The sequence below is a fragment of the Gallinula chloropus genome (genome assembly GCF_964237585.1).
Source record: "Gallinula chloropus genome assembly, chromosome: 35".
NCBI classification, from domain to species: domain Eukaryota; kingdom Metazoa; phylum Chordata; class Aves; order Gruiformes; family Rallidae; genus Gallinula; species Gallinula chloropus.
In genome coordinates this window covers 1,120,899-1,148,797 of record NC_140120.1, presented here as the reverse complement: position 1 = coordinate 1,148,797, position 27,899 = coordinate 1,120,899, and the positions used below count along the sequence as shown (strand labels likewise).

General features: G+C 55.2%; 2 protein-coding genes across 2 annotated transcripts in view; both read left to right on the top strand.

The window, feature by feature from the left end:
• Positions 1-20,137, top strand: part of LOC311203110 (scavenger receptor cysteine-rich type 1 protein M130-like) — a gene marked incomplete at both ends in the record, with an annotated part of 35,101 nt that extends 14,964 nt beyond the window's left edge. The window contains 12 exons of the mRNA XM_084277745.1: positions 10,568-10,882; positions 11,633-11,767; positions 11,885-11,941; positions 12,111-12,429; positions 13,037-13,353; positions 13,437-13,751; positions 14,064-14,378; positions 14,846-14,908; positions 14,993-15,307; positions 17,498-17,593; positions 18,025-18,108; positions 20,064-20,137. Of these exons, the coding sequence (XP_084133871.1) occupies positions 10,568-10,882; positions 11,633-11,767; positions 11,885-11,941; positions 12,111-12,429; positions 13,037-13,353; positions 13,437-13,751; positions 14,064-14,378; positions 14,846-14,908; positions 14,993-15,307; positions 17,498-17,593; positions 18,025-18,108; positions 20,064-20,137 (2,405 nt within the window). The remainder of the gene's footprint in view (positions 1-10,567; positions 10,883-11,632; positions 11,768-11,884; positions 11,942-12,110; positions 12,430-13,036; positions 13,354-13,436; positions 13,752-14,063; positions 14,379-14,845; positions 14,909-14,992; positions 15,308-17,497; positions 17,594-18,024; positions 18,109-20,063) is intronic.
• A 5,453-nt stretch (positions 20,138-25,590) lies between these two features.
• Positions 25,591-26,514, top strand: LOC311203108 (olfactory receptor 14A16-like; the record flags this gene model as incomplete). Its single annotated transcript, XM_084277743.1, has 1 exon — positions 25,591-26,514. One exon carries the CDS (start codon positions 25,591-25,593, stop codon positions 26,512-26,514), a length of 924 nt encoding a protein of 307 aa, XP_084133869.1.
• Between the last annotated feature and the right edge of the window lie 1,385 nt (positions 26,515-27,899).

The following is a 27,899-nucleotide window of genomic DNA, read 5'->3' as shown; positions in this document are numbered from 1 at the left end:
CCTGCACACGCTGCTTGGCCGTAGCAGCAGCTGAGGAGAGAGATTTCATGGGTATTAAACTGTGTCATGTTGAACTGTTGTTTGTTGCCAGAGAAATCTATCCGTGCCTGTGAGGAAAATGTTGGGAGTCCCAGGAGGCCAGTGAAGGAACTGCTGGGGTAGGGGAAGAGCAAGGGTCTCCATACAGGGTTGGATCTCAAGAGACTGCTTTTCACACCTGTATAGATCTGGACCTCTGGACCAGCCCCCATTGCAGCATGCTGCTGAACTTTCTTCCATGATCTGAGATGTGACAGAAATATCTTTTTCTATGAAAAAACCCTCCATTGTGAAACTCCTTTGAAATTTTCATCACTCAAATAAAACCTCTCCAATTAGTTACACAAGTCTTATTTTTTTTAAAGGAAATGACTTGAAGAGCCATGCTTGTAAGGGTTTTACTGTCTTATTAATAAGCCCCATGGTGTGTTTTCTTCTGAGTCCACAGACTTCAGATACCAAGAGGAGAGTGAAGAAACCTCTCCAGAAGTTTAGTCAGGAGTAATGCCCAAAGCACCTTGAAGCATTAACAGGTCCCACTAGGAGCCATTCCTGACAAAGCCTCCCCATGGGCTCCTTAGAGCAGACAACTGGAGGCCATGAGGACAAACACAGGCAAAGCACAGGCAGCTCTGATGCTGAGGACACCCTGGCTTGGTCTGATGAAGCAGAAATGCCAAGTGCTGACCCCCAGCCCCTGGGCAGGGAGATCCTGACCCTCACCTGTGTCTCAGGGTGCTTCCTTGGGATGTGGGGAGTGTGAGGCCAAGGGAAGGACAGGGGTTGTACACATGTTTCTTTTCTGAGGCCTTTGGGGCAGGGAGATCAGCTATACACAAGGGGGGCATATACCTCATTTCTATCAGGCCCTTTTTAGCCTGGTCCACACCCTTGGCCATCTGCACCACAGCCCATCCCACACTGGACATCAGCTCTGTCTGTTTCCCTGTAGGCTGCAGGCACCCAACAACCTTCTCCATCTTGATCTCACCCCATGATGTCCCTGCCTGTACTGCTGTCTCTCCCTCCCAACCAGCTCTTCCCACAAACACAAAGCCACCAGCTCATCCACACTTCCTCAGAGTGTCTTTTCACACCACAGCACTATCTATCCTCAGTGACATTTCTTTATCCTCACATCCACTCTGACTTCCTTTCCTATGTTCTTTCCATGCAGTACAAACAGGGCTTCCCTCAGCCTCACCTTCCCCAAGCTAAAGAAGTCTGGGTCTCTCAGCCTCTCTGGACAACCTACCTACTATCACAGAACATCTAACCCCATCTTGAAAGAGTTTCTCTGACCACATGAGAGTTCCTTTCCATTCCAGCAGACCAGGGAGCCCCTCCATGGGACTGACTGCTCCAGAGGTGGCCTCAGTAGTGCAGATAGACCGTAAGTATTATTGTCTGTGTAGCCACACTCCTCCCAGTGCAGCCCAATGTGCTCACGGCCACATTGCTGTTCAGCACCTCTGACTGCTACAGCATCCCCTGGAATGCCCAAATTCTTCTCCACTTGCCATGCCTGAGCTGCCTTGATGTGCAGGTGTTGTGGTGGAATGTTGTGTTATGGTTTCACCCGAGCCAAGAGCCGGCACCACACAGCCGCTCTCTCTCTCTCTAAGAGGGTGTTTGTGGTGAGGGCAGGTTGGGCTAATCTAACCACAAAATATAGGGGAATTACTTCCACCCCAGCCAAAATATGATCAGGAGGAGAAATCTTGATGTTCCAGTTCATCGAATCCCAGAGTTTCTCAGGGTGTGTTTGAAGTGAAGCTGCATTTTCCTATCGGTTCACATGTGCCTTCAGATGGCTCTTCAAACTCGTGGTGCCTTTAACAAAATTACAGCAAGATCTGTAGATTAGGGTAAACCCCAAAATATACTTCAGACATTGTTAGGACCATTCTTGTGGCTGGGAATACCCTGAGCTCCAAGCTCAATGGTCCTCTTAGTGAGGTAGCTGTGGAGGTTTCTGGCCAGGAACATCTTAGATCCCTCACACCTTCTGGCTGTGGGCCATTACTCTACGTTTTTCATGCTCAAAGGTGGACACTGGTAGAATCTGAAAATGACGTCAGGTGCTTTTAGGACCGACCCTTGGCTAGGAAAGCCCCGAGGCCCAAAGTCACTGGGGTGCCAGTGTGCTACCTGGGGAGGTTTCAGGCCAGGAACATCTGTCATCCTTCACACCTTTTGCTTGGGACGTCCTGCTGGGCGTTTAACAGGTTGGAAGGTGGGCGCTGGTGTAGCTGGAAAGTACAGCACCATGTTACTGCCCTAAACCTCCCCTTTCCCCCCCTCAGATTCCCCCATATCCACCCCTAGCACCCTCCTAAAACATCCCCACGCCCCCTGCCAGCACCCCTTGTGGCCCCTCAGCACCCCCATTGCCTCCCGACCGGCCCTTTTCACCACCAAATTCCCCAAATTCCCCCAGCACACCCCAGCACCCACCTAAGAACAACCCCCCTTACACTCCATTCCAGCACCCATGGGTGCCTCCCCCTCCTCAAACCCCCCCTTAACCCTCCCATCCTACATTTTATACCTCCCCAGCACCATATTACCTCCTCTGAAGTCCCCCTTTCCCCCCCCCATATACCTCCAAGAACTACCCCTACAACATCCCCACACCTCCTCCAGCATCCATGGTAGCCCTGGTATGCACTTTAAAACCCCTCCAGCCTCCTCTTAACTCCACCTAGCACATCTGGCAGACCTCCAACACCCCTGTACTCTCCAACCCCACATTTTATCTTTGGAAATACCCACATATCTTTCCCCAGCACCACCATATGCCCCCCTCAACCCCCCCTAGCCACCTATGGGTTCCTTCCCATACCATTAAACCGGTCAGCCAGCTCACTCTGACCCCCCCAAGTACTCCTGGCTTCCCCCCAGCCCACACCCCCCACCGCATAATGCCCAGAATTCCACCCCCCCAAAACTCCTCCCATATACCCCCCCCAGCACCAATAGATTCCCTCACCACCACATAAACCCTCCCAAGCAAACCTTAATCCCCCAGAAACCTCTATACAACCAGCCTGCTACTACTCCCCCAAACCCCTGCCTTTTAGCCTCCAAATCCCAACATAGCTGCCCCCAGCACCCCACTAAACCCCCTATGCCCACCCTAGCAACCAAAAGAGCTCCCCTCTCTCCCCAGCACCTTCTTACCCCCCCCCCCAAAAAATGTTTTATACTCCAGCACTGTATTAGCTACACAACCCTCTATCCCACTCTACCCAGCACTTGTCAGGCCATGCCTGGAATACTGGGTGCAGTTACGGCCAGTTCAGAGAAGGTCCAGAGAAGGGCCACAAAGATGACAAGGGGCCTGGGCAGCCTGCCATCTGAGGAAAGGCTGAAGGAACTGGGTTTGTTCAGCCTTCAGAACAAAAAGGCTGAGGGGAGACCTCATCAATGGGCCCCAGTACCAAAAGGTTGTCTACAAAGAAGGGGGAGACTCCTGTGTTTGAAGGAGTCATATGAAATAGCTGGGGAATAATGGGTGCAAGTTCCTCCTGGAGAGATTCCCACAGGACACACTGCTGTCCCAATAAACTGTCCTTATCCCAACACACATGGTTTGGGGTGTTTTGGTTTCCTTTATTCTCCCTTCCACTTGCCCATAAACTCTTCCCCCCCCGCCGACTAAATACCCAAGACAGAGAGCAGCAGCCCATTGCTCACTCTCAGCTGGGGTGAAACCAGGAGAAAAGGTTCCAGCACAACCCCTGCACATCAGTGCAGGCTCAGACATGATGGGTGGAGAAACCGCCACAGGGAGAAGAATTTGGTCATTTCAGGGGCTGCCATAGCAGTCAGAGGTGCTGAACAGGAATCTGGCCATGAGCACATTGGGCTGCACTGAGAGGAGTCTGGCTGAGCAGACAAGGGACCCTTACAGGCCACCTGAACGCAGCACTGATGGGGCCACTTCTGGAGCAGTCAGTCCCAGTGTGGGGCTCCCCAGTCTGGAGAAATGGGGAGGAACACTTGTGTGGGCAGCAGAAGTCTGCCAAGTTACAATTAGGGGTCTTGTGTGGAGAGGTTGAGTGACCATTGCTTCTTTAGGTTGGGGAAGGGGAGGCTAAGGGAAGCCCTGTCTGTGGTATGTGGAAAGAACATAGGTTATCAAATCCACTGAAACTGCAGCTTTGAAGGTCGGAGTGGATGTGAGGATAAAGAAATGTCATTCTGAGGGCAGTGCTGTGGTGTAAAATGTCACTCAGAGAAACTGTGGATGAGCTGGTGGCTTTGTGATTAGGGAAACAGCTGGTGAAGGAGAAACAGCAGCACAGGCAGGGACATCATAGGGTGAGAATGAGGATGGGAAGGACAATGCTTGCCTGCAGCATGCAAGGAAACAGGAATAGCCTAAGGGCAGTGCGGGATGGGCTGTGCTGCAGATTGCCAAGGGCGCTGGCCAGGCTAAAAAGGGCCTGATAGAAATGAGGTCTCTGCCCCCTTCTCTACGGCTGATGACCCTGCCACAGAGGCCTCAGAGGAGACACATTGTCCTCATGGCCACGGAGCATCGTTACATCCTTGAACCCACCACACGAGAGGACACCATGTGTCATACCCCTGTCCTTTCCTTGACATCGCACTCCCCACATCAAATGGATGAGCTCTGAGACACAGGTGAGGGTCAGGATCTCCCTGCCCAGGGGCTGGGGGTCAGCACTTGGCATTTCTGCTTCATCAGACCCAGTCAGGGTGTCCTCAGCATCAGAGCTGCCTGTGCTTTGCCTGGGTTTGTCCTCATGGCCTCCAGTTGTCTGCTCTAACGAGCCCCTGGGGAGGCGTTGTCAGGAATGGCTGCCAGTGGGGCCTGTAAAAGCTTCAAGGTACTTTGGGCATCACTCCTGACTAAACATCTGGAGAGGTTTCATCATTCTTCTCTTGCTACCTTGAGGTCTGTGGACTCAGAATAAAACACACCATGGGGCTCATTAACATCCAGAAAGCCCTTACAACCATGGCTCTTCAAGTCATTTTCTTTAACAAAAAATTAGCCTTGTACAACTAATTGGGGAGGTTTGATTTGAGTGATGAAAACTTCAAAGGAGTTTCACAATGGAGGGTTTTTTCATAGGAAAAAAAGTTTCTGTCATATCTCAGATCATGGAAGAAAGCTCAGCAGCATGCTGCAATGGGGGCTGGTCCAGAGGTCTCCCGAGGGGATCTGGACAGGCAGGAAAAGCAGTCTCTTCAGATCCAACCCTGCATGGAGAATCTTGCTCTTCCCCAAGCCCAGCAGTTCCCTCACTGGCCTCCTGGGACTCCCAACACTTTTCGTCTCATCATCTGTGCTCACAGGCACAGACAGAATTCTCTGACATCAAACAGCAGTTCAACATGACACAGTTTAATACCCATGAAATCTCTCTCCTCAACTGCTGCTACGGCCCAAGCAGCGTGTGCAGGGGGTCAGCTTTCAGAGGAGATTCTCTGGAACAGGAACATCTTTTGGTCCATTGTGGTGGTTTAGTCCTGGCTGCAGGCCAGATGCCCACCAAAGGCATTTTGCTCACTCCCCTTTGTATTTGGACAGGGGAGAAAATATATTGAGAGGCTTAGGAATCAGTGTAAGGACAGGGAGAGATCGTCCTGTCATCAATGACATGGGCAAAACAGACTCAACACCAAGTGAAGTAGGAAAACTACTTAATTTATTACACAACACTGCACAAACAGTGACACTGGAGTTGGGAACGCAACAAAATGTTAAAACAAATGTAACCAGATCTTAAAACACTTTCCCCCCCCCCCCACCCCCTTCTTAGCAGACTATAGTCAGAATTTTGCTCCCTTCTTCCCCCTCTTTGCAGCACAGGGGGGCAGGGACTGGGGAGGATGGTGTTCTCCAGATCTTAAGACACCTCTAACCTCGGCCCGCTCCCTTCTTAGCAGACTTCACTCCAATCATGATTTCACTCCCTTCTTCCCCCCCATCAAGGCACAGGGGTGGGCAGGGACTGGAAGATGGGTGTTGCAGAATGGCTTGAGAAGCCAGGCCATGAGCCTGTGGAGCAGCTGCCCAAGCAGTCGCCTGTGTAGCTCAGTCAGACCAGGCCCCACGCCGTGTTGGTGAGAACAGAAGGGTCACCAATCGGTCAGGGTGTTCTTGTGTCTCGTGCAGCAAGGCCACAAGATGTGGGAGCAGGAGGTGTGATAAGGATTCAGTGCTCCTGGGACTGAGAAAGAGACATGATTCCCAGGCTGACAAATGGGTGGAGTATGTGACTGTAATTTTTAGTTAAGAACCAATTAAAATACAATGTGTGACACGTGGTAGGAATAGTATAAAAGAAAGTGTGTGCTTGCAATAAAGTTGAAGTTGCTTTATCAATCACACTGATTGGCAGCATCTTCCCTCTTGTTGCGGCACAGGTTGTCCTTTGGAGCACCCTGGTACAGAGGCACAGTGTGCGAGATGACCCAGACAGAGGCAGATTGTCCATTATGACACCCCCAGTACAGAGGCAGGCTGTCCATTATGACACCTGTGGTACAGAGGCACCGGGTGCAAGACACCACCGTGATGGAGTCACATTGTCCATTACAACACCCCCAGTATAGAGGTAGGCTGACCGTTACCACACACCCTGTACAGACACACAGGGTGCAAGACACCTCCGGTTCAAGGCCAGCTGTCCCTTACAGCACCCTGGTACAGAGGCATGGGGTGCTAGACACAGCTGGTGCAGAGGAATGGGGTGCCAGACACACTTGGTACAGAGCGAGGAGTTGCCAGACACACCTGATACAGAAGCCAACTTTCCATTACAACACCCTGATAAAGAGGCAGGCTTTTAATTTCAACATACCTGGTACATGGGCAGGCTGTCCATTACCACACAGCCTGTGCAGACACCCAGGGTGCAAGAAACCCATGATACAGATGCAGGTTGTCCTTTACAGCACCCCAGTACAGAGACAAACAGGGCTAGACACACCCTGTACAGAGGCAGGCTGTCCATTGCGATACCTGCTGCACAGAAGCAGGGTGTCCGTTTGGACACCCCTGGTACAGAGACAGGCTGTCCGTTATGACACCCCCAGTACAGAGACAGGCTGTCCACTGTGACACCCACAGTAGACAGGGATGGGGAGAAGAATGGGAAGACAAAAGGTAAACTTTATGGGTTCACTTCAGAAGAGTGTACTGGGACAGAGAGCGGAGGGGGAAATCACAACAGCAATTAGGTTGAAATATGCACAGTGGGTGACACACAGGGCAGCTTCTCACCTGGTGACCAAATAACCACACACAACCGACCACCACTGAGACCTTCCCAGAGACACATCACCGTGTAAACACTAATCACAAAATAATTCTGTCTTGTTCACACACGTTTCCAAACCCACCTGTGATGGATTGAGCCCAGATTGTTTCTAAAAACCCACCAGACATTCAATCATTGCCCCCACAGTGGGCTGGGAGAGAGAAACAGAAGAGTCAATGTAATGAAACCTTTGGGCTCAAGATACAAAGAGCATCAAAAGTGAAGGAAAACCCAGGGCTTCAGCGCCCCACCCCCAACAGAAGTGGTGTAAAGGCAGTCACTGACCAACTCTCACCTCCCACTGACTGATGCCCAACCAGGCTCCCCTTGGAAAGAAAGCCCTGCCCAGTTTTATCTCCAAGCGGGATGTCATGTTGATGGACTAACCCCTTTGGTCAGCTTTATCCCCTCCCACACCCTTGCCAAGCCCCAGCCACCTCCCTGGGATGGGCAGAGTGAGAAGAGAGAAGGCCCTGATGCTGTGCAAGCCCTGCTCAGCAATAGCTAAAGCATCTGTGTGTGATCTCAGCACAGTTTGGGTCACAGATCTAAAGCAGAGCACTGTGCAGACTGCTGGGAGGAAAACCAACTGCGTGCCAGCCCCAGCCAGCCCAAAGATGCTTCTCCACCCCCTCTCTGGGCAGCCTGTTCCAGCCCCTCGCCACTCTCTCTGTAAAAAACTCCCCCCTAATATCCAACCTAAACCTTCCCTCCTTTAGTTTTAATTCACCCCCCCTCGTCCTGCCATTATCTACCCCTTTAACAAGCTGATTCCCCTCCTGTTTCTCTGCTGCCTTCAGGGACTGGGAGGCCGCAATGAGGTACCCCACAGCCTTCTCTTCTCCAGGCTGACCCAGCCCAGCTCCCTCAGCCTCTCTTTGTCGGGGAGCTGCTCCAGCCCTCTGAGGATCTGAGGGTCCAGGTGCACCCCCCCACCTGATGGACCCTGGGGGCCAGTGTCCTTCCCTTGTGCCTCCTGGGGACACCAGCGGGTGCTGCAGAGCAGTGGGACCCTGTCCACTTCTCTCCATCCCATGGCTTACAGCTGCACTGCTGCCCCTGGCTCCATGGCAGGGGAGGATGGTGAGCTCTGCAGGGCTTCTCCAGAGGCATTCCCTTGCCCTGGCCATGGCTCTCCAGAGGAAAAGGCCTGACCGCCTCTGGCACCTGCAGGGATGGGTGGTGGCTGTAATCTCCTGAAGCAGCTTTTCCATCCAGCAGATGGGCTCTAAAGGTGGCTTTGCCAGCAGCAAAGTAGATCCATTAGCCTCTTCCTGCTCTTGTTCTGCCTCCCTCAAGCTGTGCCAGGGAATTCCAGCTACTCCTGAAGGGCTCCCTCTTAGGAGGTCTTCCAGCTGTCCCTGTGGCAGCTCTGTCTGTGGGACAGGGCAGGCTGCTGCCTTTCATGCTGCCTGGGGACATGGTGACAGCACTGTGAGGTGGCAGTGATGTCTGGTGTGAAGCCCCGCCCACCGCAGCTCCCCCCAGGGAAGCCCCTCCCACTAATGTTCTGTCCATCAAAGTTCCAACAGACCATGTTTGAAACCAGACAGGCTTTGAAAAGCAAGTGAGGAGGATCTCCAAGGATGTTTGGGACTTTCATCCACTTCCCGTCCCCATCTTTCCACTCAGGGGTCTGGGTATCAGGAGAGAAACTGCTCTGATTACTAAAGACCGGCAAGAAAGGCATTAAGTACCTCAGACCTTTCCACATCCTCAATCACAATGGATCCCCCCCCAACTAATAAAGGTGGGAGATTCTCCTTTTCATTAATGATTTAATAGTTTTAATATAATATTTTAAAATGTCTCATGGCACTGCAGGGATGTGCCTGGGCACGGTGCCAGCAGGAAACCACAGGCTGCTGCCCGGGGGGAGCAGGGCGAGCGCTGCGAGGTCACGTGGGCTGTGGTTTGTGCACCTGCAGGCTCCAGCTCCCGCTCTGCCCGGGGGGAATAACGGCCCCTGGGTGACACGCTGAGAGCCAGGGACATGGCTGAGCCCCTGGGCTGCGTGTCTGCTGCCAGGGCAGGGACATGGCCCAGCCCGGGCTCCTGCCAGGGACCCGCCGTGGGGCTCTGCGGGGAGGAAGGGGCCAGCCAGCACTCCTGGGCTGCAGCTCTGCCCCTGGCCAAGGGCTTGTCCCAGCTGCTGCTCCCAGCACAGCGGGGCTGGAGCAGGAGCAGGGGCTGTTTCCTTTCCAGCCTGACACAGACCCGCAGCAGTCCCAGCTCCGTGGCTCCCATGGCTTGGCGGTGCCTGGACGTTCTTGGCCTTGGGTTCTTGGATGAGCCCAGCAGAGGAGATGCTCGTTGCTCCCAGTGCCCCCAGCAGGGACCGAGCGGGGACAGACCCATTTCTCCTCCACACCCAGCTTGTCCCATGACCATCCCCTGCCCCAGTGACCGTGACATGCGCAGCGGGACCTCTGTGTCCCTCATATATGGTCATGAACGGAGCTGGAGGAGTTCATTGGAGGGCTGGGCTGTGTCGGAGGGGAGATACCTCCCGATAACGACTAAAAAGGGGCTGCTGCTTTGATTGGCTCCTCATGCAGCTGGGTCTGCATCTAAGAGATATATCACCCTTTCATCACTGTCGTCTCTGTGGGTCCCCAGGAGCTGTGACAGGGAGTGTGGTGCTGCAGGGCTGTTCCAGCAGGACAGGAGGCTGAGGCTGGGGATGGAGGGACTCCTGTCCCCTCGGGTGCTGTGGCTGCTGCTCTGGGTTCATCTGTGCAGGGGTAAGTGCAGCATCCTGGTCCCACAGACAGGGTCAGCTGGCTCTAGTGGGAACATCGCGATATCTCTGAGAATGGGGTGTCTTTGGAGGTGCCACTGAGATGAGGGGCAGACAGTGCTCAAGTCAACTGAACTTGAGCCTTTCCCTGTGGGTCTGGGGGCACAGGGCTGTGCAGGGGGGATCTGGGTTTGTTGGGAGATTGTGCCCTGTGAAGACTGGGCACAGTATATGAGTGGGAGGGGGAAGGTGGTGGTTGATTTTGGAGGAGGTGCTGCTGGCTGTGGGGTTGTGAATAACCCATTGGGGTTAGAGCTGAGCACCTCCAGCATGGGGAAAGCCTTGGGGACAAATGTGAGCCTGACACTGCCCTGAGGACAGCATGGAAGGGTACATCATGCACACTGGTTCCTGGGAAGGAGGAACCTCCAGACCTGTGCTCTAGTGTTCAGTGCTCTCCTGAAGGTTCCCATGTTTGTGCTTGCAGGGGCTGCAGAGGTGAGGCTGGAAAATGGTGGTGGACGCTGTGCTGGAAGAGTGGAGGTGAAACAACAGGGGCAGTGGGGAACTGTGTGTGATTACTTATGGGACAAGACCGATGCTGCAGTGGTTTGCAAGCAGCTGCGCTGTGGGGATGCTGTTGCAGCTCGTTGGAATGCACACTTTGGGCCAGGATCTGGCCCTGTTTGGATGTACGGTGTTCAGTGTCGTGGCACCGAGTCTGCCCTGTCTGACTGCGCAAAGAGAGGCTCAGGTCAAGGGCGCTGTAGTCACAGACGGGATGCTGGAGTGACATGTTCAGGTAAGGATGCAGCCCATTCCCCACTTTTGCGGCCAGGATGGGGGAAGGGACCTGGCTGTGTCCTCAGGGAAACAAGGGGGTACTGGAGAAGGGCTCGGTGTGGCTGGTCACACTGCCGAGATGGGATTGTCGTTCCTAATCCCCAAGGAAAGCCCAGCAGGAACCTGAAACAGGCTGACCCCTGATGTGGCTCAGCCCACCCTCTGTGGGTGCCTAAAGCAGGGAGATGGGTGCTGAGCAGACCTGTGGTACGCTCTTGCCCTGGATGAGGAACCCTCCCTGGGTGGGAGGGCTGGGGCTGTGCAGACAGTGGTTGTGGGTACACCCACACTGCAGAACCCTCTGGGACTGAGGGGGGCATTTCTGGTGGCTCCAAGGGGTTCCTGGGCCTGGCCCTGAGCTCGGTGGTGCAGAGCAGGCTGCCACTGACAACAGCACCTGGGACCATCTCCTTGGGCCCATCCAGGGCCTGGGGCCTGTGCCCAGCAGCCCAGGGTCTCCAGAAAAGCAGCAGTTTATCTGAGCGGTGCCTGTGGCTGTGACTGTGGGAGAACAGCCAGCCCCCAGTGCTGTGCTGATTTCTAGAGAGCAGGAAGGGACTCTGGTGGGTTTCTGCCATCAGCACCCACTGGGAGCTGCTGGGATGGTTGTGAGGCTCTTGGCCTGTAGCCAGCTGAGAGATGGGGTGAGACATGCTCAGGACGTTGCCAGAGGGCTCTGGGAACTCACAGGGGTCTTTACTTGCTCCAGGGTTTGTTCGGCTGGTTGGAGGGGGCAGCCCCTGCTCAGGACGAGTGGAGGTTCGTGATAAGAACCAGTGGAAAACTGTCTGTGACTCAGACTTTGGTCCCAAAGCCGCTGACGTGGTCTGTGAAGAGCTGAAGTGTGGGGTAGTCCTGTCCATCCCTGGGGCAGCTCCTTTTGGAGAAGGTGTTGGTTCCATCTGGGACAGGGAGCTGCAGTGTTTGGGGAATGAATCCTCTCTCGCCTTCTGCCCCACAGGGTCCCCCAGACATCCACCCTGCACCCACGCCAATGATGCCAGTGTCATCTGCACAAGTAAGGGGTCTGGGAACATTGCTGGGTATGAAAGCAGGAGGGACGATGTCTTTTTCTGCAGCCCTAAGAGAATGCAGAAGGAGGAGGAAGGAAGGCTGTCCATCTGGACAGTCCTCCAACTGCCATAGGTGAAGAGAACCAATGCCCCTTTTCTCGTCTTTGTCCCCAGAGTACACAGGGTTCAGGCTGGTGAATGGCAGCACGGCTTGTGATGGGCGGGTGGAGATCCAGGTGCTGGGGACCTGGGGCACCCTCTGTGACTCCCACTGGGACCTCTTGGACGCCCACGTTCTCTGTCGCCACCTCGGCTGCGGGTTTGCTGAGGCCCTTCCTGGAGGAGGGCGTTTTGGGAGAGGCACTGGCCCCACCTGGAGAGCGTCATTCCACTGCGATGGGACTGAAGCCCAGCTGGGACAGTGCCCAGTGACTGCCCTGGGAGCCTCCCCATGCTCCCACGACAGGGACGCTGCTGTCATTTGCTCAGGTGAGTGCTGGGAAAACAGCATCTTACCCCCTTTGTCCCCTGGGGTGTGGCATGGCCACCCAAAGCAAGGGACCCCATGGTGGGCGCAGGGTGAGCTTCTCCCTGGAGAAAAACTCCCTTCACCTGGAGTGATTTGGAGAGTTTGATCTGCTCCAACTGAACGCTCTGAGGTGGGAGAGCTGACACTGAACAGGGTCAGATATCTCTGCCCTCCTGGGAAACTGGCAGGCTCAGAGTCAAACCAGCTCCCAGACCCTGAACCCAGGGGTGCAGAGGGGCAGAGATGTGTGGGGTGCCCCATGGCTCAGCAGTAGCAATGCTAATCCTGAGGATGAGCAAGTTTTGTCCTACTTCTGCCCATCCCCGTTGTACCATCTAGTCCTCCCTCCTGTGGGAGCTGCTCCATCTGCCTCAACAGGGAGGTTTTGGGTGTTGTCTTGCCCAGGAGAGCTCAAGGACCATGGGCAAACCTGCTCCTAAAGGTCACTGCACAGCCCTGGGGCAGGAAGCAGAGCTGTGAGGTTTCTAGAGACTGGAGAGGCACTGCAGGTTTCTGGGCTCTCTGGTGCTGCTGAGGCTGGGCCATGGCTGCTCTCCCCAGGCTCAGACAGCTCCGGGGCCCTGCGGCTGGTGGGTGGAGGCAGCCGGTGTGACGGGCGAGTGGAGATCTTCCAGCGCGGGACCTGGGGCCGAGTCCTGGATGACCAGTGGGACGTGCAGGAGGCCAGCGTGGTGTGCCGGCAGCTGCGGTGTGGAGAGGCAGAGAGAGCCTACAACCCCCCAAAGCCCGAGAGAGGGACGGGTCCTGTGGGGCTGCGAGGGGTGCGGTGCGCAGGGCATGAGCCCCACCTGACCCTCTGCAACACCTCCCTGCCCGAGAGCGCGCTGGCAGCTGGGATTGCCGAGGACGTGGGGGTCGTTTGCCGGGGTGAGTGGCACTGCAGGGACCCCCGGGCTCTGGGCTGGGTGGGCTCCATCCCCTGACAGCAGCTGGGCTTCTTCCTGCTGCAGGGAGCCATCGGGTGCGGCTGGTGAACGGGCCCGGGCGCTGTGCAGGCAGAGTGGAGATCTACTACCGGGGCAGCTGGGGGAGCGTCTGCGATGACGGCTGGGACCTGCCCGACGCCGCCGTCGTCTGCCAGCAGCTGGGCTGCGGAGGGGCGGTGGAGGCCGTTGGCTCTGCTGCCTTCGGGGAAGGCGCCGGGCAGGTCTGGCTGGGCAGCGTGAGCTGCTCGGGGGCCGAAGCTGCTCTCTGGGACTGCCCGGCACGGCCCTGGGGGCAGCCCGACTGCGGGCACAAAGAGGACGCCGGAGTCGTCTGCTCAGGTCTGTGCTGGGAGCTGTGCTGGGAGCCCAGGGACAGGGGAGGTGGGGACAAGGGGAGAGCCGGCAATGGCCGAGGCTGTCCCTGGCTGCTGCTGAGCCCCTGCCCAAGCCCATCGTGGGGACACCCACGCACAGGTCCTCTCTGTCCCACATGGCGTCTCTGGGGAGACAATGGAGGGAAGGGTTGTCTGTCTGTCAGGGGCTGCCAGGGCGACTGTCTGGCCATGCATTTTCCTTGTCTGGGGGTGTCAGGGGCACCCCTGATCCTACAGCCCTGCACCATCCTCTTCCCTTTGGTGTCTCTCCTCCCAGAGTTTGTGGCCCTGAGGCTGGAGAAGAACGGCAGCTGCTCCGGGCGCCTGCAGGTTTTCTATAACGGGACCTGGGGCAGCGTTTGCTCCAACTCAATGACTCTCCAAACGGTGTCTCTGGCGTGCAAGGAGCTGGGCTGTGGGGAGGCAGTATCCTTGGATCCATTCCTCACTTCTGGAACGCTGCCTGGCCGTGCCTGGGTGGATCGTGTGGAGTGTGGGAGGAGTGACACCTCCTTCTGGCAGTGTCCCTCCGCTCCCTGGCACCCACAGTCCTGCACTGACCTGCGCGACGAGACCCACATCACCTGCCAGGGTAACTCTGAGCCACCTGTGCACCAGCATCCCCAGATTCTGCTCCCTTCTGGGCACTGTTAGGCACAGACAGAGCCCACAGGGGCTTTTCTTTTCCATGCCAGACCCTTCTGCTGCTGTTGGTGGCACAAAGGAGCCTTCAGCTCTCAGACCCCACACATTCAGCAGCAGTGGGCAGCCAGGCTGCCAGCAGAGCCTGGGGGAGGCAGAGGTGTCTGCAGGGGAGGTCTCAACAGAGACCCATCAGGGCTCCAAACAGTGTCCCCCATCCTGCCCTCTGTGAACCAGGCTCCCTTGGGGGCTGAGCAGTCAGGGTCCCCCACATTGCCGGGTGTGTCCCCTGAGTGACCGGGGTTCAGCTGCTCCCTTGAGCAAGGTGACTCAGGGATGCACAGGCAGAACTCAGCCCCGCTCTGTGCCACACGACCCCCCTGCTGCAGCCCCTCACCACGGCATTTCCTTCTACAGAGAGAGAGACAAGAATGGCCCCAGCCCTGTATGCCACGTGCCCAAACTCCACGAGCTGCACAGGTAGCTGCTCCTCTGCAGGCCTCTCTCCCCTGGCAGGGCTCTGCCTGCTGCCCTGGAGCCCTGAGGGGTCTCTGCCTTCTCCAGACAGGGAGAAGATCCGTGCGGTGGGAGGCGAGAGCGGGTGCTGGGGCAGAGTGGAGGTCTGGCACCGCGGCTCCTGGGGGTCGGTGTGCGACGACTCCTGGGACATGCTGGACGCGGCGGTGGCGTGCCGGCAGCTGGGCTGTGGCCCCGCAGTGTCTGCCCTGGGCGAGGCGGCGTTTGGGAAGGGGACGGGCCCCATCTGGCTGGAGCAGGTGGAGTGCCGGGGCACAGAGCCGTCTCTGCAGCACTGCTGGGCCCGGCCCGGGGACAGCGGCGCCTGCCGGCATAAGGAGGACGCTGCCGTCAACTGCTCGGGTGAGCATCTCCCGGGGGCTGCACTGTCCTGCCCGTGGCCCCGAGCAGGGCCCTGGGCTCCTGCCTGGCCACCCCTGAAGGAGCAGCCCCACGGGAGGGCCAGTGTGGGTGGGATGTGACAGGGATGTCTGCACACGTGCACACACCCCCGGCGTGTCAGAGAGGAGGCTCCCCAGGACCTGCACACCCAGCCTCTCAGCACAGCTCTTCTCCTCCTCCTCTGCAGCTGCTTTTCATGGCTCTATACTGGTTTGAGGGGTGCTATACTGGTTTTGGGGTGTTCATACTGTTCTGGGGGCTACATACTGGTTTTCAGGGGGGTCTATACTGTCTTGAGGGGATTCTGTACTGGTTTTATTGCGGGTTTATACTGGTTTGAGTGGGTTCTGTACTGGTTTGGTGTTCTATACTGATTTGGGAGATTCTATACTGGTTTTGGTGGTCCATACTGGTTTAGGGGAATTCATACTTGTTTGTGAGGTTTTATACTGGTCTTGGAAGTTCTATACTTGTTTCTGGGGTTTCATACTTGTTTTGGGGTTTTACTGGTTTTCGGGCATCTATACTGGGTTTGGGTAGTTCTGTACTGGTTTGAAGGGTTCGTACTAGTTTAGGGGGGTATATAATGTTTTTTGGGGTGTTCGTACTGGTTTGGGGGTGGGTGCATACTGGTTGGAAGAGCCCCATGGCAGCCAGATGGCAGCCCCACCAGTATTGCCAGTAACCACCCCAACAGTGTCCCCAGTAACCAACCCCTCAGTATTCCCATTACCCACAGTATCCCAGTTAACCCACAGCTCCCCTTCTCCTCCTCTGCAGCTGCACCCAGGACCGCAGCACCAACCCCCCGAGCAGGTAACCTGCCCTGTGTCTCAGCGCTGGCTCTTCCCAGGGCCAGGCTGTGACCCACAGCCAGGGGGAAGGGGCTCCTTGCCAGGGTGGGACTTACCGAGGTGGGATGTCAGTCCCCAGAAGGGTGGGACCTTCCCCATCACTCCCCCCTGGGGTCCCTTCCCCCGGTGTCACGGGGTCAGGACTGTGGTGTCACAGCCCCCCACCTCTCCCAGCCCTGGGGCTGCTATTTCTGGCTTCCTGCCCATGCAGATGCCACCCGGGACCGTCTGACCAGCAGCAGGAGAGAGTCCTTGCTTGTCATCATCTGCATCATCCTGGGAGCCCTTCTCTGCTTGCTCCTGGCCCTCCTGGCTGGGCAAGCGTGGAGCGCCAGGGCTGGGCGCAGAGGTGGGTTTGTTCTCCATGCTCCCATGTGAAGATGTGTGTTGGCAAGGCCAGGGGGGCTGTGGGGTGTCGGTGAGTGGTACAGGCAGAGCTGTGGGGACAGGAGTGTGTGCTGCCCACAGTCCCATGTGTCACCCCTTTGACTGCCTGACCACGGGCAACCAGCAGGAATGGGGAGAGAGAGTCCAGACATGGGGGGAGTCAGGGATGGGGCCAGGAGAGAAATGGCACAGCTGGGCTGGGGAGATGGGATAAAGGGGGATAGATGAGGATGTGACACTGGGAGTGCTCTGGGGAGATGGGGAGGGGGCTCTAGGGTGATGGGGAGGGGGCTCTGGGCTGGGGAGATGGGATAAAGGGGGGATAGATGAGGATGTGACACTGGGAGTGCTCTGGGGAGATGGGGAGGGGGCTCTGGGGTGATGGGGAGATGGGATAAAGGGGGATAGATGAGTATGTGGCACTGGGAGTGCTCTGGGGATATGGGGAGGGGGCTCTGGGAGTGTGAGATGCTGGGAGAATCATTGGGCAGCACCTCCCGTCCTTTCAGCATCAGGACCCCTGGCTGTTCCTCCACCCAACCCTTACCTCCCCCCAGCACGGCAGGGGCTGTGTAATGGATCCACTGGGCAGAGAGTGGACAGCTCCAGGGCAGAGGAAAGGCAGGAGCTGCTCCAAGCTCAGCACCAGGAACAGGATCCAGGGTCCAGAGGGGCACAAGGGGGGTCTCTGAGGGAGGGTGTGAGGGTGTTGCTGCCCCTGACCATCTCCAAGGGGACATTGCCCTTCCTGAGGAAGTGGTAGCAGTGACTGAACAGCACAGTGGGGCTGTGCTGTGGGACAGCCCTGGGCTGAGCCAGGGGAACAGGCCTGGGGGAGCAGATCAGGATCCATCCCTTTTCTGCCCATCCCTGAGCCACATCCCTGAGCCAGCCCTGCCTCTGTCTGCAGCCTCTGAGCGAGCCTGGGAGCCCTTCCCTGAGGCCCTGTACGAGGAGATCGGGTACAGCCCAGCATTGGAGAAGCAGCCAAGGTTCAGCATGTCAGGTGGGTGTGGGTCCCTCATGGGGGCCATATCTCTAAGGCTCTTTCCACTGGTCCACACCTAAGACTGAACCCCTGCAGCCCCCTGGCCCAAGGTCCCTGCAGCACTGGGGCTGTGGGTTCTGTGGGGAGAGCAGCCAGGTCTTGGAGCTGGAGAAGAGCTTCATCCTCACCAGCTCATCCTGTCCCAGCCAGTGGACAGCCCCTCTCTGTGTGTCCCTACATCCCATTGTCAGCTGAGGGGTGAGGGAAGGGGCTGTCCTGGGGCAGCTCTGGGAGCCCCTGTGAGTTGGGGTTTTCCCAGGAGAGCAAGGGAACTCCTGACCCCTCATCCAATGCAGCCCGGGCTCGGTGGGTCCCCTGTCCCCAGCAGCACTGAGCACAAGCTGGGTCAGCACAACTCACCCCATAAAACTTCCATCACTTCTCTCCAGGCTCCTACTCAGAGGGGTCCCTGACCATGATGCAGACCCACTATGAGGACATTGAGGAGGAGGATGGTCCAGGATCAGCAACAGGTAATGAGGGGCAGGAAGGGGTGGATCTCTCCTCCCTGCACACCTGTGATGGACACCAGTGTCACCATGAGCAGCAGGGGAGGATATGGGCAGGGGAATCCTCTGGTGCTGCCAAATCCAGTGTCTGGGGCCCATGTCCCTGCCCATCCTCCCTTCCTCTGCTCTGCAGGACGTGTCTCCTCACTGTCAGCATCTCCCCTCCCCTTTCAGACATGCCTGTCCTGCCCAGAGGTGACCCAGCAGATGGCTATGACGATGCCAGGGAGGTTTCTGAGCCTGGGGAGGATCCCGTGTCTGGGCAAGGAGACTGGGAAATGCCCAGGGCACCAGAGGATGGAGCTGGTCCCAGGGATGCACGTGGAGGTGAGAGGGAAAGACAGTGCTGAGGGTTCCTGGGGTGCCAGATGAATTGCTGCCATATTGAGAGCCCACAGTCTGGCAATAGACCAACCTGCCCTTGGGGGTTTCCCTTGGGGGGGACCCTTGGTGGAAGAGGGAGGTAAATATTTCTGCACTGGTGAGGAGAAGGGAGGAAGGTGATGTACAGGTCAGGACGGGCACCTCGTGGGACGATCACTCAGTGGGCTGCCTTGCTGCTTGCAGGGACACACCTGCACCCCCAGAGAAGTGCTGAGGCCCCTGGAGCTGAGGGAGATGCCTGGTCCCCTCCCCAGGACAGCACAGGCTATGACAATGCTGAAGAGGTGTCTCTGGCACATCCCCCTGAGGACACCAAGGCTGTGACACCAGAGCTCAGTGCACAGCAGCCCCTGAGCCCTGGGCCAGCACAGCCCATCCCGGCCATGCAGCTGGGTGCAGCCAGGAGGGAGGAGAGGTCTGTGCAGCTGGGAGAGCCCTGAGCACCAGGGACCCATCTCCCTTCTCCCAGGGGCAGCAGAAACAGCCCGGGGTTTGCTCTCTGTTTATTCTCCTGTGGTCACTCTGTGCCTCCCCACTTGTTCCTATTAAAGCCTTTGGGGTAGGAAGGGGTATTTTTCTCCTTCTTAACTCTGTGGGAGGGAACTCCTCCTCCCCCTCCTTCCTCACTGACTCTGGTGTGTCTGGGATCTTTCCTCATGTTCCCCCCTCCTCCCTTACCCCTGTCCCAGTCTGGCATCTGTGCCCTTTCTAAAGCCACCCTCACAGAGCAGCACCCCCTCTGCTGATGTGCTCAGCTGATGGCAGCAGTAGGGCTGCTGCAGGGCTGCCTGGACATGGGGGAACCAGAATGGGGAACCCAATTTCCCTTCTCACTGGGGCTCCTGCTGCCTCTCTGCTGCCAAAGCCACTGATGTGGAGTCCCACACAGAGTAACATCTCTGCCACTGTCAAGAAACACAAATGACTCTCTGGAGAGGGAGAGAAAGAGAGAATGCCCTGACACTGAGGGAGTAAAGGGTTGGGGTGACCAGTTGAGGGTTGGGGTGAAAGGGGTTGATGTTGGAGGGAAACGGTCAAAGCCGGAGGCCAATGGCCAAGGGATGGGTCAACTGGGTCAACTCTTGATCCAACTATCAAAGACCCTGGGATGGCTTTTCTGGGAAGGGGCTGGAGATGGTTGGGACGCCCGATACGCATCATCACTCAATGACGGTGACACGGCCACCGACTACTGTGCCAGAGATGGTGGTGGTGGTGCTGGTGGTGGTCACCACCCCATTGCCATGTCCCCACCTCCTGGCACCTCCCTGGCATCCTGGCACAAAGATCCAGGTCTCGTTCAAGCACAAACTCCAAAACCATTGGAATTTCAATCAAATTCTTCCCGGAATCCCGGCCACGACTCATCCAGCTTCACCTCTGGTCACTGCAGGATGTTCTCCGTGCCCAAGGAACCAGGAATTCCCACAAATCCTCATATCTCCACCAAAAACCTCACGTTTCCCCCCAAATCCTCTATTTTCCCCCTAAATTGCCTAATTCTCACATTTTCCCCAAAATTCCCTCAAGTGAAGAGACTATTACCAAGACTGTTACCAAGGATGGGTGCCACGACGAGAGGGAAGATGCTGCCAATCAGTGTGACTGATAAAGCAACTTCACCTTCATGGCAAGCACACCCTTCCTTTGATACTGTTCCTACCACGTGTTGTACTTGTCGTATTCTAATTGGCTCTTAGCTAAAGGTTACATTTACATACCCCACCCATCTGGCAGCCTGGGAATCATGTCTCTTTCTCAGTCCCAGGAGCACTGAATCCTTATCACACCTCCTGCTCCCACATCTTGTGGCCTTGCTGCACGAGACACAAGAACACCCTGACCGATTGTTGACCCTTCTGTTCTTACCAACACGGCGTGGGGCCTGGTCTGACTGAGCTACACAGGCGACTGCTTGGGCAGCTGCTCCACAGGCTCATGGCCTGGCTTCTCAAGCCATTCTGCAACACCCAGGAGGTCAGGAAGGACAACGGCATCTTGGCTTGTATCAAAAACAGTGTGGCCAGCAGGTCTGGGGAGGGGATTGTGCCCCTGTGCTGGGCATTGGTGAGACTGCACCTTGAGTGCTGAGTCCAGTTCTGGGCTCCTCACCATAAGAAGGACATTGAGGTCCTGGAGTGAGTCCAGAGAAGGTTAATGAGGCTGGGGAAGGGGCTGGAGGGCAAATCCTCTGAGGAGCGGCTGAGGGAGCTGGGGCTGTTCAGCCTGTAGAAGACAAGGCGGAGGGGAGACCTTATCACTGCCCTGCCAGGAGGGTGCAGTGAGGTGGGAGATGGTCTCTTCAGCCAGGGGACAGGAGATGGGACAAGGGGAAATGGCCTCAAGCTGCACAAGGGCAGGGTCTGATCAGATGTGAGGAAGATTTTTTTACTGAAGGAGTTATCAGGGCCTGGAACAGGCTGCCCAGGGAGGGGGTTGAGTCACCTTCCATGGATGTGTTCAAAAAAAGGGGTAGATTAGGTACTTAGGGATCTGGTTTAGCTTAGGATGGGAACAGTTGGACTCGATGATCTTAAAGGTCTTTTCCAACCTGGTGATTCTCTGATTCTTTTTAATGTTTCCAGAAATGACCAGACAACTGGACTGGAGGGTGTCTTAAGTACATTTGCATATGACACCAAATTGGGAGGAGCTGTTGACTCTGTTGAGGGTGGAGAAGCCTTGCAGAGACCTGGACAGGTCAGAGAGCTGGGCAGTCACCAACACCATGGAGCTTAACAAGGGGAAGCACCAGATCCTGCACCTGGGAAGGGGCAGCCCTGGCTGCACATACAGACTGGGGGGTCAGACTCTGGAGGGATTTGGGGGTCTTGGTAGACAGCAAGTTGAACACGAGCCAGCAGTGTGCCCAGGCAGCCAGGAGGGCCAAGCGTATCCTGGGGTGCATCAAGCATGGCATTGCCAGCAGGTCCAGGGAGGGGATTGTCCCGCTCTACACTGTGCTGGTGCAGCCTCACCTCAAGTGCTGGGTGCAGTTTTGGGCACCACAGGACAAGTGGGACATAAGAATATTGGAAAGAGTCCAGAGGAGACAATGAGGATGTTGAAGAGTCTGGAGGGGAAGTCTCATGGGGAGAGGCTGAATTACCTTGGTTTGTTCAGTCTGGAGAAAAAGGAGGCTGAGGGGAGACCCCATTGCAGTCTGTGGCATCCTGAGGAGGGGGAGAGAAGGGGCAGGTGCTGATCTCTCTTTGGTGGCCAGTGATAGAATCTGAGGGAAGAGCATGAAGCTGTGACAGGGGAGGTTTAGGCTAGATATTCGAGGGAGGTTCTGTACTGAAAGCGTGGTCAGGCCCTGGAACAGGGGAAGTGGTCACAGCACTGAGCTTGACCAAGTTCAAGAAGCATCTGGATGATGCGCTCAGTCCCGTGCTCTGACTTGGCTGGCCCTGTGTGGAGCCAGGAATTGGACTTGATGATCCTTGTGGGTCCCTTCCAAATCAGGAGAGTCTATGATTCTATGACCATGTCTGAAATCACCACTTAGCAGTGGATCTGCACAACAGAACTTCTCGTTGCTCTCTAGATTTCCCTTCCCCTTGGACCATTCAGACACCTCCCAACCATCCAGCTGCTGCTCTGAGTTTCAGGGAGTTAAACCCTTGCCTTTCTGGCAGTTGTCTGACTCATTCTGTCTTTAGCCAGCTCTTGAGTTGTGGTGATTTCACACTCTCCTTCCTCACTAGAACATCTCTCACAGGGTTAAGCTTTGTGGCAGGTGAACCTCACTGGTGGCAGATTGCACTTGGCACAGAGTGAGGAGTGTTGAATTTAATGGTGAATCTTGTCAGGTTTCTTCTGTTGTTGGGAAAATAACTCCCTGTGTGCTGCCTGTGTGCAGCCAGTTCTCTAAGGAAAGCAGGGGAGCTGGTACAGAGGGGCTGTAATGCCCCACTGTGGAGTGCAGAGAGAGACCTGATGTAAGGACAAGGGATGCAAGTCCCAGTTGGCTGGTGAGAGTCATGGTGGGCTTGTGGAGATGTGCAGCAAGGTTGTCCCCACTGCCTCAAGGGACCCTTTTTCAGACCAGTCCAGACCTCCTTAGGAGGCACCCTGGATCAATCTCAGTCAGAGGTTGTCACCTCTCCTCTACAGTGAAAATAATAACCTACACCCTTAAAAAGAAATCAATTTTACTCTGAGCTCCCTTTGAAACAGCTTCAATGGTCTGTACATCTCTTGAAGACTTGAAGATAATTACATCAAGAGACACATCTCGTTAGGACTTGCTTTTTCTTTTTAATGAGCCCTGGGGTGCATTTGGTGCTGAGTCCTTGAAGCTCAGGTACTGAGAGGAGATGACACAAAAAACTCCATGTCAAAAGCAGAAGCCAAAGTACCTGAAGTATTAATGAGTCCCGCTGAGAGCCATTGTTGGCTGAGCCTCCCCAGGGACTCGTTAGCACAGGTAATTGGAGGCCATGTTGGCTGGTAGGCAAAGGCAATGTACAAGCAGCTGAGATGCTGAGCAAGCCCTGGGTTGGTTTGATGAAGCAGAAAGGCCAAACCCTGACCCCCAGCCCAGGGAAGACAGGTCCTGTCCCTCAGGCATTGCTCAGGCTCTACCTGGGGCATTTTGCGGTATGTGATGTTGAGAGCAGAACAACAGGATGAGAGTTTCTCCTCATTGTGGGTCCAAAGCCCAGCTAGAAATTCATCTGGCCTCCATTTAAATAAAATAACGATCAGGGAGACCCTCCATCCCCTATCAGATTCAGGAGGAAACATTGTGGAAAGATGATCCCCATCCTTTCTCACCACCCACCAAGTGCACCCAGGTCCCTGAGTTCAAGCAATCCCACAAATGGGTTTGTCTTTGCCTGTAGCAGGAATAACCTGGTCAGGTTTTGCCAACTGGATTTAATGCACACTACAGGGACTTCATCCCCCTCTAGAGTCTCTGGGAGTTTTGATTGGGCATGGCTTCACCTCTGGCCCTTCAGGTGACAACAGGGGTTGGTGTCTGAGCACCTCTCTCCTGGCCTCCACCCTCAGTAATACCCATGGGCACTGGCACCAGCAGCTCCCAGGCAGCCATGCCCCTTAACCTTTGCAGGGGGACAGAGACCCCTGCCTGTCCCTGCCTGGGGGTCCTGTCTCATGCAGAGACAAGGAAAGGTGATTGTCCTGCCCAGCTCTGGTTTGACCAGGAGAAAGGACTCTAATGGACACAAGGATTTCTCCCCAGCCAAGGGAGGGAAAGTCAGTGAGAACTTCAGTTTCTTTCCAAGTAGGCTCCCTGGAGCTCTAGGGAGGAGCCCAGAGGGGATGGAGAGTATGATGTCTTCACCTGCTCCTGTGCTGTGAGCTGGGCTGGGCTCCTGGGATGGACAGTGGTAGCTCAGAAATATTGCAGCACTGCAGAGAGACAGCTCTGGCCAGGAGCAGCTCCTCTGCCAAGCACACAGGGCTGGGGACACTGCCTGGAGGCACTCAGGGGAGACCTGTGAGGCTGAGAGAGCTGATGGATGCTGAGAGCTCACTGGAGGAGAAATCTCCACAGCCTCTCCCTGGTATGTCTGTGGGTGCAGGGCAATGCAGGTTCTGTTCCTGGAGGGATCTCCTAAAGCTGGGACATGGGGCAGTGTGTGGGGTCTGTCAGGAGGACAGGTTCTCTCTAGGACAAGAAAGTGCTGCCTGGAAGGGATGCCCTTGTGCCCCATCAGAGGGACAGGGCAGGACAGCTGTCTTCTCCTGGGCATGGCTGAGGGGTGCCCAGGGCTGTCCTTGTGAGCAGGGTCCTTGTGACCCAGGGTCTGTGTGCTGGGGCAGGGACTCTGCTGCTGCCAGGGTCAGCACTCAGCCTGGCTTGTGGGCTTTCCGCAGCAATACAGACAGCAGCTGTGGGTTGAAGGAGTGACCCAGGGAAGGGCAGCACAGGTTCCTTCTTCTGTAAGAAAATGCTGCCTGGGTCAGCTTTACTTCCAGCTCCAGCTGATTCTTGAGACATTCCAAAGGGACTTTGAAAAAAATATCAAGGAAGCATTTTCCAGCAAGGCAGTGTCTGCTTTGACTGTGCCTCTCCTGTGGGCTGTGCTGGGGGAGATGAGAACTTATTTCTCTCCAAAGAATATGCAATGAAAACACAAATTTTCTTAAGACTTTGGAGCTTTGCCTGAGCCCTGCACACACAGAGGTTCCCTGGGCAGTGCCCTGATGCCAGGAGGGGTCTGCAGAGCAGAGCTGAGCACAGGGCAGGTTGGATGAGGTCTGTGAGCACAGAGCAGGAGGTGACATGGGCAGAGAGGAGCAGCTGCAGGGACAGCTCCAGGCAGCAGAGACATTGTCAGGGAGGGAGAAGGAGCTGCTCCCAGCAATGCCCTGGCAGTAGGGATTTGGTACCCCCATGACATCCCCTACAGTACAAACATTTTCCCACAGAAACACCCTGGTTTCTGCCACCCAGCACAGACTTAGCATCAGGAGTCTTCTTGACAGCCCAACCCCCAGTGAGGAGAAACACCTGAGTGCCTGTCTGTCCCTGTGCATCCAGCCTCTGCTGGAGCATTTCTTGCTCTTTCCCCTCCTGTCCTTGCTGCCTTTGCTTCACTATTAGCTGAGGCTCTGGGCACATCAATTGTTGGGGCACCGAGCTCACCCTCACATCATGACCCCCATCTGTAGGACTGAGGACTTCCGGGGGCTCCTGCTGGGCTGCAGGCTGCCTCCTAAAATAGCACCACTCTCCTAGGGAGCCTTGTGCCCCAGAGAGGAGCCCCATGCAGAAGGCCATGGCAATGCTGCTCATCACCACGCGTTTGGGAAGGTTCAATTAGCCCATCACACCACACTTATATTTACTTTTTGCTGCAAGGCAGGACTGAGTTATCAAGAGCCCACAGCTGACCCTCCTCCCAGCAGTGGAACTCTCAAGGCAGAACAAAAGAGTCCTCCCAAAAAGAGACCTGCCAAAAGTCCTCCTTCATACAATCAGTCTGGGGGCATTCCCTAAGTGTTACGAGAGGTTTTCCTCAAAGAAGAGTTCCCTAACTAATCACTGTCTTTCCTTCTCTGACAGGTCTCCACACTTGATGGCAGCAGATGTCCAACAGCAGCTCCATCAGCCAGTTCCTCCTCCTGCCCTTTGCAGACACACGGGAGCTGCAGCTCCTGCACTTCTGCCTCTTCCTGGGCATCTACCTGGCTGCTCTCCTGGGCAATGGCCTCATCATCATCACCATAGCCTGTGACCACCACCTCCACACCCCCATGTACTTCTTCCTCCTCAACCTCTCTCTTACTGACCTTGGCTGCATCTCCACCACTGTTCCCAAATCCATGAGCAATTCCTTGTGGGACACCAGGGCCATTTCCTACACAGGATGTGTGGCTCAACTCTTCTTCTTTTTATTTTTGATCTTCACAGAGTACTATATTCTCACTGTCATGGCCTATGACCGCTACGTTGCCATCTGCCACCCCCTGCACTACGGGACCCTCCTGGGCAGCAGAGCTTGTGTCCACATGGCAGCAGCTGCCTGGGCCAGTGGGTTTCTCTGTTCTGTGCTGCACACAGCCAATACATTTTCACTCCCTCTCTGCCATGGCAATGCCGTTGTCCAGTTCTTCTGTGAAATCCCCCAGATCCTCAAGCTCTCCTGCTCGAACACCTATGTCAGAGAAATTGGACTCATTGTGGTTGGTGCCACTTTAGGTTTTGGGTGTTTTGTGTTCATTGTGGTGTCCTATGTGCAGATCTTCAGGGCTGTGCTCAGGATCCCCACAGAGCAGGGACGGCACAAAGCCTTTTCCACCTGCCTCCCTCACCTGGCTGTGGTATCCCTGTTTATCAGCACAATCATTTTTGCCTACCTGAAGCCCCCTTCCCTCTCCATCTCTTTTTTGGACCTGATAGTGACATTTCTTTACTGTGTGTTTCCACCAGCAGTGAACCCCCTCATCTACAGCATGAGGAACCAGGAGCTCAAGGATGCCATGTGGAAACTAAGCACTGTATGTTTTTAAGCAGCAATAAACTGTTCATCTCCTTCTGTGTATCACTGGCCATGCATGTCACGTTAGTACCATTATTTATTTATAGGGGGTTTAGTAATTGGTTTGTTTTTTCTTATTTCTAGTGTCTCTAAGCTATAACAAGGTGCACATTCATCTCTGTCCTAATGCAGTATCTCCTGGTCTTGTGTGACCCAGCCACTGCGTAATGACCAGCTGTGCTCTTTGTGCATCACATCTGTCTGCAATCACCCACAATTTTATTTTGTTCCCCCTTTCAAATTATAAGAAACCACATCTTTTTTTATAATTGGACTGTATTTTTTTATAATTGAGTTGTACCAATGACAGGAGAAATACTCCCCTTCCCCTGTACCTGCATTAGCATTAGTCTGTCTCTTTCATCTCCCTTGTCATTCAGGTGTTTCCACCTCTCCTGATGCAGTGGCCATGCCTAAGGACATCTTTTCAGCAAACTAGATGGATGTTTGCACTTCACTTTGCTCATTGGTTTCCATATCTGCTTGCTCTTGGTCGTTCAGATGCCTTTCAACTCTCTGGTTTCTGCTTTCAGCTTCAGAGGGTTAGAAAATGTCCCATCCCTCAGAAGTCTCGTGAACTGTTCTGTCAGAAGTGCAGTGTATTGACAACCTTTCTGTGTATGTGATTAAAAGCACTGTTCTGGGAGAGAATCTCCTCTGAAAGCTGACCCCCTGCACACGCTGCTTGGCCGTAGCAGCAGCTGAGGAGAGAGATTTCATGGGTATTAAACTGGATCATGTTGAACTGCTGTTTGTTGTCAGAGAAATCTGTCCCTGCCTGTGAGCACAGATGATGCCAGGAAAAGTGTTGGGAGTCCCAGGAGGCCAGTGAGGGAACTGCTGGGCTTGGGGAAGAGCAAGGTTCTCCAGACAGGGTTGGATCTCCAGAGACTGCTTTTCCTGCCTGTCCAGGTCTCCTTAGCAGACCCATGTCCATCCCATAATGCTGCTGTCACTGCTTCTATCAATCAACTGAGCCAGGACAGAAAATACCCATGACTGAAAAAAAGGTCCTTCAGGAAAATTCTTTTGAAATCTTCATCACTAAGGACATCACTAACATCCAAATAGTTGTAAAAGGCTGATATTTTTTAATGAAAATGAGTTGGAGAGACATGCTTGTAAGGGCTTTCTGTAGCAACGTTGGTAGCAATGTTGCATATGGGAATCTGAGGCCGGTCTGGGTCCTCCTTGCTATAGTGGCTGGAGTGTGTTGTGTCCAGTTTTGTCATCTGCTCTAAAAACACCCCATGGCACCGTCCATTGTTTGGTTACGAGGGGCACCCTTTGAATGGGGAACGTTTCAGTGAGCACAAAGTGAGCCTGGAGACTTGCTGCGCCCTTCTGTACCAGCGT